The sequence below is a fragment of the Bos taurus genome, chromosome 28 (assembly GCF_002263795.3).
Source record: "Bos taurus isolate L1 Dominette 01449 registration number 42190680 breed Hereford chromosome 28, ARS-UCD2.0, whole genome shotgun sequence".
Classification (NCBI taxonomy): Eukaryota; Metazoa; Chordata; class Mammalia; order Artiodactyla; family Bovidae; genus Bos; species Bos taurus.
In genome coordinates, this window is record NC_037355.1 from 26,968,752 (window position 1) to 26,982,308 (window position 13,557).

General features: G+C 44.4%; 1 protein-coding gene across 6 annotated transcripts in view; it reads left to right on the plus strand.

Moving 5' to 3' along the window:
• Positions 1-4,362: 4,362 nt before the first annotated feature.
• SGPL1 (sphingosine-1-phosphate lyase 1) overlaps positions 4,363-13,557 on the plus strand; it is a 53,673-nt gene continuing 44,478 nt past the window's right edge. The window contains exons 1-2 of one of the 6 annotated variants that reach the window (XM_059882527.1): positions 4,363-4,450; positions 5,665-5,726. In XM_059882527.1, coding sequence (XP_059738510.1) covers positions 5,700-5,726 — 27 coding nt within the window. In that variant the 5' untranslated portion in view covers positions 4,363-4,450; positions 5,665-5,699. 6 annotated transcript variants of the gene reach the window in all.

Below are 13,557 nucleotides of genomic sequence, written 5' to 3' on the forward strand. Positions count from 1 at the left end.
CAAAGTCATCAATTCTTCAGCACCCAAATTCTTCGGCGCCCAGCTTTCTTCACAGTCCAACTCTCACATCCATACATGACCACTGGAAAAACCATAGCCTTGACTAGATGGACCTTGTTGGCAAAGTAATGTCTCTGCTTTTGAATATGCTATCTAGGTTGGTCATAACTTTCCTTCCAAGGAGTAAGCGTCTTTTAATTTCATGGCTGCAGTCACCATCTGCAGTGATTTTGGAGCCCCCAAAAATAAAGTCTGACACTGTTTCCACTGTTTCCTCATCTATTTCCCAAGACGTGATGGGACCGGATGCCATGATCTTCATTTTCTGAATGTTGAGCTTTATGCCAACTTTTTCACTCTCCTCTTTCACTTTCATCAAGAGGCTTTTTAGTTCCTCTTCACTTTCTGCCATAAGGGTGGTGTCATCTGCATATCTGAGGTTATTGAGATTTCTCCCGGCAATCTTGATTCCAGTTTGTGTTTCTTCCAGTCCAGCGTTTCTCAGGATGTACTCTGCATATAAGTTAAATAAGCAGGGTAACAATATACAGCCTTGACGTACTCCTTTTCCTATTTGGAACCAGTCTGTTGTTCCATGTCCAGTTCTAACTGTTGCTTCCTGACCTGCACACAGATTTCTCAAGAGGCAGGTCAGGTGGTCTGGTATTCCCATCTCTTTCTGAATTTTCCACAGTTTATTGTGATCCACACAGTCAAAGGCTTTGGCATAGTCAATAAAGCAGCAATGGATGTTTTTCTGGAATTCTCTTGCTTTTTCCATGATCCAGTGGATGTTGGCAATTTGGTCTCTGGTTCCTCTGCCTTTTCTAAAACCAGCTTGAACATCAGGAAGTTCACGGTTCATGTATTGCTGAAGCCTGGCTTGGAGAATTTTGAGCATTACTTTACTGCATGTGAGATGAGTATTTAAACCATCCCAAACAAATACACAATCTTAACTGAAAAACACCAAGCTTTCTCTGCAAGCAAGGTGTTCAGGGAAGTGCTTCTGAAGTTTTACTGTGCATATTACCACGTCTGGGGATCTTGATAAAATGTAGATTGCAGTTCTGTAGGTCTGGAGCCGGGTTCCAGGAACCTGCATTTCTAATCAGCTCCCTTGGGATGCCAGGGCTGTTCGCTGGGAGACCTCATTGCCAGTATGGGAGCCCCAGCACCCGACCTCTGCCCCTCCACCAGCCAGATGAGCCCCTCATTTGTAGAACTTCTGAAGTCTCTAGCATGGGAGTGTCTAGGGGGTGGGGGAGGGAGGAGAGGGCATGTGGTCCCTTCCTTAACCACCACTCTTAATTTTGCAAATCCTTCCTCTCTCTGAACCGTAATTCTCTCCTTTATTTATGTCCCCTTTGCTCTCTGCTCTCTTCCTTTCTCCCCAGGGCCCACCAATATAGCTAGGACATGTGAATCTGATAGTCAGTGGGGACGTTGTTCTGTTTTGGTACATTGTGATTCTCCTGTAAAGGCTGAAGTTTTCTTTCTTAATTCTTACACCTGTTTTATCTCTGGTCATTTATCTCTGGTCATGATCTCCTGGAGGAGGGCATGGCAATTGACTCTAGTATTCTTGCCTGGAGAATTCCATGGACAGAAAAACCTGGCGGGCTACAGTCCATAGGGTTGAAAAGAGTCTGATACAACCGAAGCAGCTAAGCACACATGCATGTCCTTATTTATAAGTTGAGAGATGATGAGTGTCGGCTTGTCTGGGCACGTTAGGACATAAATAGAGCTTTGGATGTAAAGGTGCCTAGCACAGTTCTATCTCAGTCAGCTTAGGCTGCTATAGCAGAGTACCGCAGACTGAATGACTTAAACAAGAGACATTGATTTATCACAGTTCTACAGTCTGGGAAGTCCAAGGTCAAGGGGCAGGCAAATTCAGTTTTTGGCAAGATCCTCTTCCTGGCTTGTAAATGCCGACCATTTCACCGTGTGCTTGCATGACTACTTTGTGCAGAGAGATAGGGAGAGAGAGAAAGGGAGACAGACAGGGGGTGTGTGCTCTGTCTGGTCTTGTTGTCTTGTTCTTGTAAAGACTTGAATCCTATTTTGGGGCTCCACCCTCACTACCTCACCTAAAGCTAACTGTTTCCCAGAGGTCCTGCCATTAGAGCTCAACATATGAATTTCGGGGGAGATCTTTTAGTCCATAACAATAAAGATTAGACAATATAGTTGAACTGATTCACTTGGGAAGGATGAACAGGCTGCCTGCTGTGCGTGTGACCAGTGAAGCTGTACCACACTAGTGTAGGGAGGAATCAGACATGGACCTTGCTCATCAGTCAGCTGGCACAGACATTCTAGATTAAAGGATGAGAGGTGACAGCTAAGAAGCAGGCTAGGGAAAGCAGATCCTGGGATCTGAAGAAGAAATAAAGCAGAAAGGTGGGGCCTGAGGGCTAGGGAAGACATAACCTGGAATCCCCAAAGTTAAAATTAAAGTTGCTCAGTCGTGTCCGACTCTTTGTGACCCCATGGACTGTATCAGTTCAGTTCAGTTTAGTCACTCAGTCGTGTCTGAATCTTTGTGACCCCATGAACTGCAGTACACCAGGCCTCCCTGTCCATCACCAACTGCTGGAGTCTACCCAAACCCATGTCCATTGAGTCGGTGATGCCATCCAACCATCTCATCCTCTGTCGTCCCCTTCTCCCCCTGTCCTCAATATTTCCCAGCATCAGGGTCTTCTCAAATGAGTCAGCTCTTCGCATCAGGTGGCCAAAGTATTGGAGTTTCTGCTTCAACATCAGTCCTTCCAATGAACACCCAGGACTGATCTCCTTTAGGATGGACTGGTTGGATCTCCTTGCAGTCCAAGGCACTCTCAAGAGTCTTCTCCAACACCACAGTTCAAAAGCATGAATTCTTCTGTGCTCAGCTTTCTTTATAGTCCAACTCACATCCATACATGACTACTGGTAAAACCATAGCCTTGACTAGGTGGACCTTTGCTGACAAAGTAATGTCTCTGCTTTTTAATATGCTGTCTAGGTTGGTCATAACTTAATTCTCCAGGCCAGAATACTGGAGTGGGTAGCTCATCCCTTCTCCAGGAGATCTTCCTGACCCAGGAATCCAACTAGGGTCTCCTGCATTGCAGGCACATACTTTACCAACTGAGCTATCAGGGAAGCCCTAAAGTTACTCTGTTTTTAAAGGTATTTTATTTGTTTATTTTTGGCTGCTCTGGGTCTTCATTGTCGCACGGCTTTCTCTAGTTGTGGCAAGCAGAGTCTACTCTCTAGTTGCTGTGCACAGGCTTCTCATCGCAATGGCTTCTCTTGTGGTGGGACATGAGCTCTAGGTGTGCGTGGGCTTCAGTAGTTCTGGTGTGTAGGCTTAGTTGCTCCATGCCATGTGAGGTCTCCCCGGACCAGGGACTGAACCCGTGTCCCTTGTATTGGCAGGTGGATTCCCAGCCACTGGACCACCAGTCCCCCGAATTACTCTTGATGAATAGGCATTGGCAGGAAGTCCCAGAACATTTTCTTTTTTTTTTTCTTTTTTTCCAGAAAATTTTCTGACCCTTCAACACAGTAGAGAGTGAATGTCTACTGGGGAACAGCAGTAAAAGGGCTAAGGGTATGGCATTATTAGTGTCTGATTCAAGAGCTCTGATAAGCAGAGGTGTCCGGGACTTCTGATGGGTGGAGGCGAAGCCGGGGAAGCCCAGAGAGAACTTATTTGACTCTTTCAGAATTTTGACCATTCTAGCTGGGAAACTGTGAAGTGCAAAAGGGGCTGTGCAGAGGAGGGCAGGCGTGATAACAAGGAATTCCATCCTAAAAACACTAGATGAGGGTAATGACAGTAGTGATGACCACCCCCCCCCCCAAATAGTGTCATGACAGCATTTTGCAAGAAGATGGAATTCGGTACCCTCCTTAAGTGTCATTTTTTATTAAGATGTCAAGATTCCAGGTAGGTGTCATTTAAATAATTTGTTGAAAAAATACTGTATGCAGATCACTGATCAGTTACAAGTGACTAACCTGTCTTATGCTTCTGCCGAATTAGTGTCGTGACAACATAGACAAGTCATGAAACTGACTTCAGAGTTAGTGCTTTTAGAAATGACGGGTGACCTCTGCTATCTCGGTGAGTACTTTCATCAACATTGCTCATGAAAATAAAGTAGTATTGGTAGAATTTTTGCACTTATAGTCCCTGTTCTCCCTTTTTGTGGGCAGAGGGAAGGATGGGGATGACATTTCCAATAAGGGAGCCTTTTCCTGTCGCTTTTTTTCACGCATCGTTGACCTTAATAGAAGTCTTAGGAAAGAGACAAGGAGCATATCTCTGAGTCACTCACTGAAATCCCAGAAGCCTCTCTAGAGACACATCTTGAATCGACGTTCTGGATCAGTTTGTACAGTGCTCTGCAGGCTGACTCTCTCAGGGGCTTCAAGTCACCAAAAGTTGCCAGTAAGTTGGTTTTAAAGGAGACTGACGAACCTGGGGACTTTATGGGGAGGGCTGGTTCCACCTTCCCAGGAGGGCTTTGGTGCCGCCCCCGCCAGGCCAGTAGGAGGCGCGCGCGCCTCCTGGGGCTTGGAGGCGACGCGGGCCCGGCGCCCGACTCCCCGCGTGCGCGTGATCGGCGGCGGGGCCGCGCACGCCAGGGCTGAGGAACGAGGCGGGGGGCAACGTGAGGGCCATTTCCGGGCGGGGCGGGGAGGGGCGGGGCCGCCGCCGGCCGGATCTTTAATCTCGGCGGCAGCCGGTGAGTCGGTTTCGCTGTGAAGGAGAGGCAAGGCCGGCTACAGAGTGTCAGGAGGGAAGGAGCGCGGGAGCTGGCTCCCGGCTGAGAAGGTTTACTGGGCCGCCGCGGACCCTGAAGAAGAACGACGGGTCCGCGCTGGGGAGGAGGGCTTTGGTTTGGGTTTGGAGAGAGTCGGGACTGAATGGGAGGCGGGTCCTGGCCGGGGCGGAGGAGGAGTGTCGGGACGGCGGGGGGTCCTGATGCGGAGAGGGTGAGGACTGCTGGAAGGGCCGGGCCGGACCGGACCGAGGGGCCAGCACCTCGGGGCGGGCTCGGGTTCGGGCTGAGGGTAGGGGCGCAGGCCACCCGAGGTCTTGAGTTGAATGCCGGGTTCGCGCCAGGGCCGAGACGGAGCGGGATATGAAACTCCACTCGTGGGCGCGGTAGGAGTGATCTCGCGGTGGGCAGGTTTGCCGATCCTGCCCCGGCGAGGAAAGGGTTGTGTGGAGGGAGGGATGAAGTCTAGAACGAGGCCAGCTTGTTTCTGAAGAGCTGCCAGTGGAGGCTGGACCCTGGGGCTGGGCTGCCTGGAGCGGCCGCTGGTCCGCCGGGTTAGTTTGAAGTGGGCGGGGCTCCGGGCCTCGAGGCCTCGGTCTGCTGCGGGCTGGGCGTTTCCCTAGTATCTACCTGGAAGGGAATTGCTTTTGTAGGGGGGCTGGCTCTGGTGGCGTTTGGTCAGCGGCGGGAGGGAAGCAGAGTGCCAGCAGGATTCTTAATTCGCTGGGTTGGGGTGCTGGGCTTTAGTGTGAAAGCGAAGAGTGAAAGCTGAGCTCTCCAAGGAGGGAACAGAACCATTTCTCTGCAGCTCTGGCGAATATAGGCGGGCCAGCGGGCAGTTTGTAGCGTTAGAAGTAAACAAACCTGGTTCCTTTTGCAGAGGGGAGACGCTGAAAGGACGTCTGGGAGAGGAAAATGCCCAGTGCAGACCTAATGTCGTTGGTGAGTCCTTTTCCAAGTATCTTTCTTGTTGTAAGGCACTTGTCCAGTATGTTTTATTTTTAATCCAAAGGATGAGTGTGTAGATTTCATCTCTGATGCTTGCCTTTGATAGCTAAGAGTTTCTGCCTCCTTTTACTTTGGATTTAATGATTAGATGGGTAGTGACTGAAATAAATGTATGAATATATATATATTTAATGAATGTGAAGAATTTTTGCAAAATTCTTGCAGTTGATTTTAATCTCTCCTTTCGTATACTACCAGAACCGTTTTAAAACGTCAATGAAATTTTGTCTGGATCTGCCATATATTAGTTTATAAGTGTTAGTTTCCCAGACTAGAGTTATTCCCTGGAAGGCAGATATCTTGTCTTATTTGTTTAGAGGTGATAAACACCTGTCATGGTGCTCTGTATATAATAAGTTGCTATTTGCTGAGTTGAGCTAGTTTGAATGTACTTTCTTCTGTTGTGGTGAGGAGTTGGCCTGTTTTGGTAGAGGCTGTTTTTTCCCCTCTTTTGAGATCTTTCTGTGCTTTTTTTTTTTTCCCCCCCCCAGTGAGCAGGGAAGATAGAATTGCCAAATGAGCGTTTACCAAAATGACGTTTTATTCTTGGGACATTTGTAGGTTCCATAGAAGTTCTTTATTGATTTTTATTTTTTTCATAGAGGGTGTTAGTGAGAGAATTGTGAGGAACCCATGATTTTCAAATAGCAATGTGTTTAGTTTTTAATAAGTTACGTCTTTGATGTCTCTTTGTACAAAGAGACATTGATTTGAAAACATTTCCTTTCCCTCTCTCGATGTCAGTATCCCAGAGAGTTGATAGCTGTCACTGGGAAGTTGGCAAAAACTAGTAGTGAGTTTTGTTTTGTTTTTTTAAATATCCACGGCTGATGTCCTGTAATGTCAAAATCTCTAAGGTCTGCAGGAGAAGTTGAGAGATCAACCAAGTTGTGACTAGTTCTGGTTTGCGGTGAGGAGCGAGGATGACTTTGGAGACATAGACAGGTACTTGGTTTATCCAAGATTCAGATGAAGGGTTCACCTAAAATAGTTGTTTTTGCCTCAAATTTCATACATTGTCAGTAGATAATAAATTGTGTTCTGTAGTATTAAATTCTTATTACAAGAGCAGTTATGTTAGAAGAATTGGAAGCTATTAATAAAAGGAAGCAGCCCCCAATAATTCCGCTATTCAGAAATAGCCACTACCAGCACCTTGCAGAATGATCTGCAATAATTGGCAATTTCTATCTCTTTTATAAATCAGTACGTATATGTAAATTAAGATTCCTATATGTTAGTAGGATATAACTCCATACCCAGAGATGTATGTATTACATCCTGGGCCTGTGGGCTCCCTTTAGCAGTCTGAGCAGTGAGTGCTTTTATTTACAATATTAACTTTGGAATCAGTTTTGTTTTGAAGTATTTCTCTAGCTATCACTACTGCTTTTCACTTCCTCATTTGAAAATCTAGTTCTTTATGGGTGTTGCCTTGCTCATTGGTGCAAAGAATTAAATCATATAAATAACAGCTGGCCTGTGAGAATCATCCCTCTCTGAAGACACTGTACATGTTGCTTGAGGTGCCCTTGAGGGAAAAATTGTCCTTCTTTCTTTGACTGTACTGTGCTAAATGATAAAGAACCAGTGATCAGGGCTGGGTTTTCAATGAGGATGCTATAAACGTTTGGTCAACATCTGAGTTCAAGGTGTTTCTCTGTACTTGCTTTGTATCGTGTGATGCATTACACATGTTCTTGGCCCTCTAACTGGAAAGGAAGGCCTCTAGTTAATAGAAGATAACCTCAGCATAGGGCAGCATATGGTAGAATTACAGAATTAGAAACAACCTTGCAAGTTATATGATGCAATTTCTTACTTTTATTGTACATGCATCCTTTTTAGAGTATTTCTGCTAAATGAATATCCAGTCATCCATCTTTTCTCCTGGGGGAATCAGACAGGCATAAGCTAAGATACAATAAGAGATGGATTCAGGAGTAATAATGTAAGTCTGATAGCTAACATTTATTAAGCACATATTACGCATTAGGTGCAGAAATAGATACTCTACATACTCATTTAATTTTCCTAAAATTCCTTGAAAAATATGCTGGCATTCTCCTTTTATAGATGAAAAACCAGACTTAGCATATCATAGCAATGAGGTAGTAGAGCTTTATTTTAACCACGGTTAGTCTGTCTTAAAAACCCTCTTTCTTGTCTACTTTGTGAAGCCACCTCTAAGTTGTCTTCACGGAAAGGTAAAGAAGTTACTGAACTTTGTGGCTGTTGAGAGCAGGTTTGTGTGGAGCAGGAGTGAAATAGTTCTGCCCTCTAAGGGGGCACTTTGGAAGAGTGGGGGAGGGTGCTTTTGGCTTCTGATCTAGTCTTGTCTGAACATACATGTTTTATTATACAGATCTTCATGTTTGTTTTCTCTTGCGTTGCAGTTGGGGCATTGTATTGAAATTTTTAAAAGTTATGTCTATAGGTATAATGTTATATTCTTTGAATTTCATTTCATAATAAAGGGCATTATGAAATATTAGTTATAGAAAAGGGCATTGGGTCTGATAGGGTTGAATACCACTGTGTGGAGGGCAGTAAAACTCGAAGGTGAACTGGAGTCCATGTGTAACAAGCCTAGGGTTCCGGAGGAGGACTCCTGGGCTGTCAGCCCTCGGTGCTTTCCTGCCCTTGATTTTGTCCACATTTGATTAAGGTGTTATGCCTGCCTTTTTTCCATTTGCTCATTTATGCCATGGACTGTAATACTTTCCACTTATGTCTCAGAGAGAATAAAACGAGTGAGTGGATTCATTCATCTGAGAATTGCAATGCTTTCAGAGGGAATTAAAGTCTGGAAATCTTTTAGCAATCTTTCTCCACTTTAGCAACCATTCTTTTTATCCATATTCTCCTCCTTCCTAGTGCTCAGGGGCTAGATCACTTTGAGAGTTGCAAAATACTCCTAGATTCTAAGAAAAAGATACTTTGTAAAGCTAAGTCTAGGTTTTAGACTTGTCTAAAGGGACGGTGCAGTGTTACTGTATGGACTGTGGTAGTTCTGGGTGGGGTTTGAGTGATAGTTGTATATCTAGGGTTGAGGTTCTCAACCAGGAGCAATTTTTGCTCCCCTCCCCGCCACAGCCCCAGGACATTTGGCAATGTCTAGAGACATTTTTTTCGGAGAAGGCAATGGCACCCCACTCCAGTACTCTTGCCTGGAGAGTCCCATGGACGGAGGAGCCTGGTGGGCTGCGGTCCATGGGGTCGCTAAGAGTCGGACACGACTGAGCGACTTCACTTTCACTTTTCACCTTCATACATTGGAGAAGGAAATGGCAACCCACTCCAGTGTTCTTGCCTGGAGAATCCCAAGGACGGGGGAGCCTGATGGGCTGCGGTCTATGGGGTCGCACAGAGTCGGACACAACTGAAGCGACACAGCAGCAGCAGCAGCAGCAGAGACATTTTTAAGGGCTTCCCTGGTGGCTCAGTGGTTAAGAAGCCACCTGCAATGCAGGAGTTGCAGGTTTGATCCTTGGGTCAGGAATATCTCCTGGAGTAGGAAATGGCAACCTGTTCAGTATTCTTGCCTAGAGAATCCCATGGGCAGAGGGGCCTGGAGGGCTACAGTCCATAGGGTTGCAAAGAGTCAGACACGACTAAGGTGAGTGAGCATAAGCACAGTGATAGTTGGGTTATTTTGCCCGTGGATCAAGCTCTACTACTTTGGAATATACATTGGAGAGCATACTTTTCTGAAGCATGGTAAAATTCCTAAGAAATGCTGTCTTTTACTACATTTCTGCAGCACAGTTTTCTTGATTTGGAAGCAGTAAACCCGTCTCAGTTTTGTTTTTCTGGTTCAAAAATCAGATCTTTCCAGATCTTAGAGCTTTATCTTTCACCCTTGACTCCTTTTCAGGGATGTTTTCTTAATGACTCTCTAATGGAGTTAAGCAATAAACTGAAAGATGGACACTAAAAGCTCATTTCTGTATTTGAATCTGATGTCTTATTTGTAGGCTTGTCTAGAAGAGAGGGAGGACAGGCAGGACATTTGAAATTTTGTTGACAGTTTGAGTGGCCATTGTAGGATGAGCACTGGTTTTGACGGTTCTAATTTTGTAAATAAAGCAGATTATAATAACAAGTATGATAATTTCTCCAGTTTTTGGTGTGAAGGAAAGGGAAGTTATAAATAGATAATCCCCAAATCCTAGTCTTTGGCTTGACTCTGCAGTCTGTGTGTCAGGAATTTTTAGTAACTTTTTAGTAACAGATAGCTTCCTAATTAGGTTTTGCACAATCCAGTATTACATGCAGTTTGTTCACATTGGTGGCAGAAATGGGAATCGGCTTGGGATTGAGACTTTTCCATAGGGAACTGATCTGCAGTGAATTGGTCCACATGTGGAAAGACACAGAATGCAATTACTGAGAGAAAAGCCATGCTAAGGGGTAAGGGCAGAGAAAGGAGCCATTCACCGGGGAAGATGGAACAGTGCAGGCTGAAAATAATTTGTTGGGTCTGTCTGTTATCTCCTGGTGCACTCCAACAGTTTGAGTGCCCAGAGTTAGGGAACGCCAGCGGGGTTGGTGTTAAGAGCGATTAGCTCTCTTAGGCCTGAAAGGGCAAGAGAGGGACTTGAAAGAGAGGGTAAGCTGTGGGAATGGAACCATTTCCGAACAGTGGCCTAGCAGGAGGGGATCCAGGGAAATAAACACCTCAGATGTTCTGCTGGAGGTTTTCATTGTCAAACCCAACTGGCAGCCAGAGGACATGGGGACCTGGGTGATTGAATTGAGGGGACAGCCCCATGAGGCACGTAATGGAGTTGGGGAAGGTTGGGTAGAGGATCAGGATACCCAGTATGCTGAAATCAAGGTCAAGTTAGTTTTGGGGTTTTTTCCCTTAATTTATTTTTGGCCGTGCTGGGTCTTCGTTGCTCTAGTTGTGGCAACCAGGGGCTAACTCTCTGGTTGTGGTGCTCGAGCTTCTTATTTCAGTGACTTCTCTTGTCATGGAACAGGGACTCTAGGGCATGTGGTGCGCAGGCTTAGTTGCTCCTGGCATGTGGGATCTTCCTGGATCAGGGATCAAACCCGTGTCTCCTGCATTGGCAAGTGGATTCTTTATCACTGAGCCACCAGGGAAACCCTCAGGTTAGTTTTGAAAGATATGGTGAGAAGACAGTGTTTGAGCAGAGTCTTGAAGAACGCAGGTCAGGGAACATTATAGAAAAGAAGTGTTGTCGTTTATTACAGAAGCACAGATTCAGAAGCACAGTTGCCGTAACTTCAGAGCTAGTTTGTTTCCATAGTAGCCTTAGAACCTTAACTGCCAAAGGGCCTTTAGACATCCTTCATTGCCACTTACCTTGCCGTGTGGGAAGCCGTTCTCGGATGCCTGGCCAGGAGTGGGTGCAGAAGACTTTCTCGGGGAGTCCTTTCCATTGTCGGACAGCTTTAATTGTTAGAAAGTTTTTTATTTGTCCAAATCACAGAATGTATCAGGATTAGGTTTGGCTGAATGTAAGAGAAAAATCTAAAGTATCAGAGATTTTTAAGATAGAAGTAAATTTTTCTAAAGAGAAATCCAGAGTAGACAGTTGATGACTGATAACCATCATTCCTAATTCTTTGAGGAAGTTCCACTGCTCAGAGTGCATCCCTTCGGGGTCAGACGGCTGCTTGGAGCTTGAGCTGTCACATTTTGCATTTCATTTGGCAGGAAGAGGAAAGGGAAGGAGAAGAGCTTGCCTGCATTCTTAATTTATTATACAAGCAAACCTGTATAAAGCATGTGAAAGTATTAGTCGCTCAGTTGTGTTCAACTCTTTACGACCCCGTGGACTGTAGCTCTCTAGGCTTCTCTTTGCATGGGATTCTCCTGGCAAGAATACTGGAGTGGGTTGCCATCTCTACCTCCAGGGGAATCTTCTTGATCTAGGAATCAAACCTGGATCCTCCTGCATTGCAGTCAGATTCTTTACTGTCTGAGCCACCAGGGAAGCCCCAATAAAGCACTTATCCTCATTTTAAAGAATAATAGTAAAGGAAACAATCATGTATCTACCACCTGGGTTAGGAAATAGAATATCTACCCCCAACCCCATGTTCCCCACCCTGGTAACATCTCCTTCCCTTTCCTCTAGGGATACTACTCTACTATCCTGATTTTGCAGAATAGTTATTCCCTTACTGTTTAAGAAAAAAAATTGTGTTACCACCTATTTGTGCATCCCTAATTTTAGTTTTATTTTTCAACTTGCTACAAATGGATTTATATGTATTTTTTTAACCATTAAAAAAATGGAAGTTTAGTTAATGTACAGTGTTGAGTTTGTTTCTGGTGTACAGCAAAGTGATTCAGTTACATATATATACATTTTTATATAGAGAGAGATTGGAGAAGGAAATGGCAACCCACTCCAGTGTTCTTGCCTGGAGAATCCCAGGGACAAGGGAGCCTGGTGGGCTGCCGTCTGTGGGGTCGCACAGAGTCGGACACGACTGAAGCGACTTAGCAGCAGCAGCATATATATAGAGAGATGTGCATATCCATTTATATTTCAGGTTCTTGTCAATTATCGGCTATTACAAGATACTGAATATATTTCCTTGGGCTACACAGTAGGTCTTGGTTGTTTATTTTATATACAGTAGTGTGTATATGTTAATCCCAGACTTCTAGTTTATCCTTCTGGTCCCCACTCTCCCCTTTGGTACCCATTAGTTTGTTTTCTGTGTCTGCGTCTTATTTCTGTCTTGTAGATAAGTTCATTTGGATCATTTTTTAGACTCCACTTCTAAGTGGCATCGTGTGGTATTTGTCTTGGTCTTGCTTCATTTGGCACGGTGATCACTAGGTCCCTCCGTGGTGCTGCACCTGGCAGCACTGCGTCCTTTCTTACGGCTGAGCAGTGTTCCATTGTACGTGTGCACCACGTTTTCTTTAGTCATCACCCGTTCGTGGATGTTTAGGTTGCGTCCATGCTTTGGCTGTTGTAAATAGCGCTGTGATGAACACTGAGGTGAATGTATCTTTTTGAATTAGAATTTTCTCCAGATATATGTCTAGGAGTGTGATTGCAGGATCACATAACTATATTTTTAGTTTTCTAAGACACCTCCCTAGTATTCTCCATAGTGGATGCACCAATTTACATTCCCACCAACAGTGTACGAGGGTTCCCTTTTCTCTACGCTCTCTCCAGCATTTATTATTTGTAGACTTTTTAATGTTAACCGTTCTGACTGTTATATACCTCGTTGTAATTTTGATTTGCGTTTTTCTAATAATTAGACATAATGAACATCTTTTTGTGTGCCTGTTGGCCATCTGTTTATGGTTGATTCATTTTTATTGTTGTATTCCATTATAGCATAATCAATATATGATTACCACAGTTTATTTATCATTCCACTGAAGATAGATATTTGGACTGTTTCCAATCTGGGACTTTTTTGAAGATTACTGTTACGAACATTCTTATATATGTGTTTTTTGGAAAAATGTCTATTTAGATCTTCTGCCCATTTTTTGATTGAGTGGTTTGGGTTTTTTTGATATTTAAGCTGCATGAGCTCTTTGTGTATTTTGGAAACTAATCCCTCATTGAGTAGCGTCATTTACAAATATTTTCTTCCAGTCCATAGGTTATCTTTTTGTTTTATGGTTTCTTTTGCTGTGCAAAAGCTTTTAAGTTTAATTAGGTCCCATTTGTTTGTTTTTGTATCTGTTTATCTAGGGGACAGGTCCAGAAAAATAATGCTGCAATTTATGTCAAAGAGTGTTCTGCTTATGTTT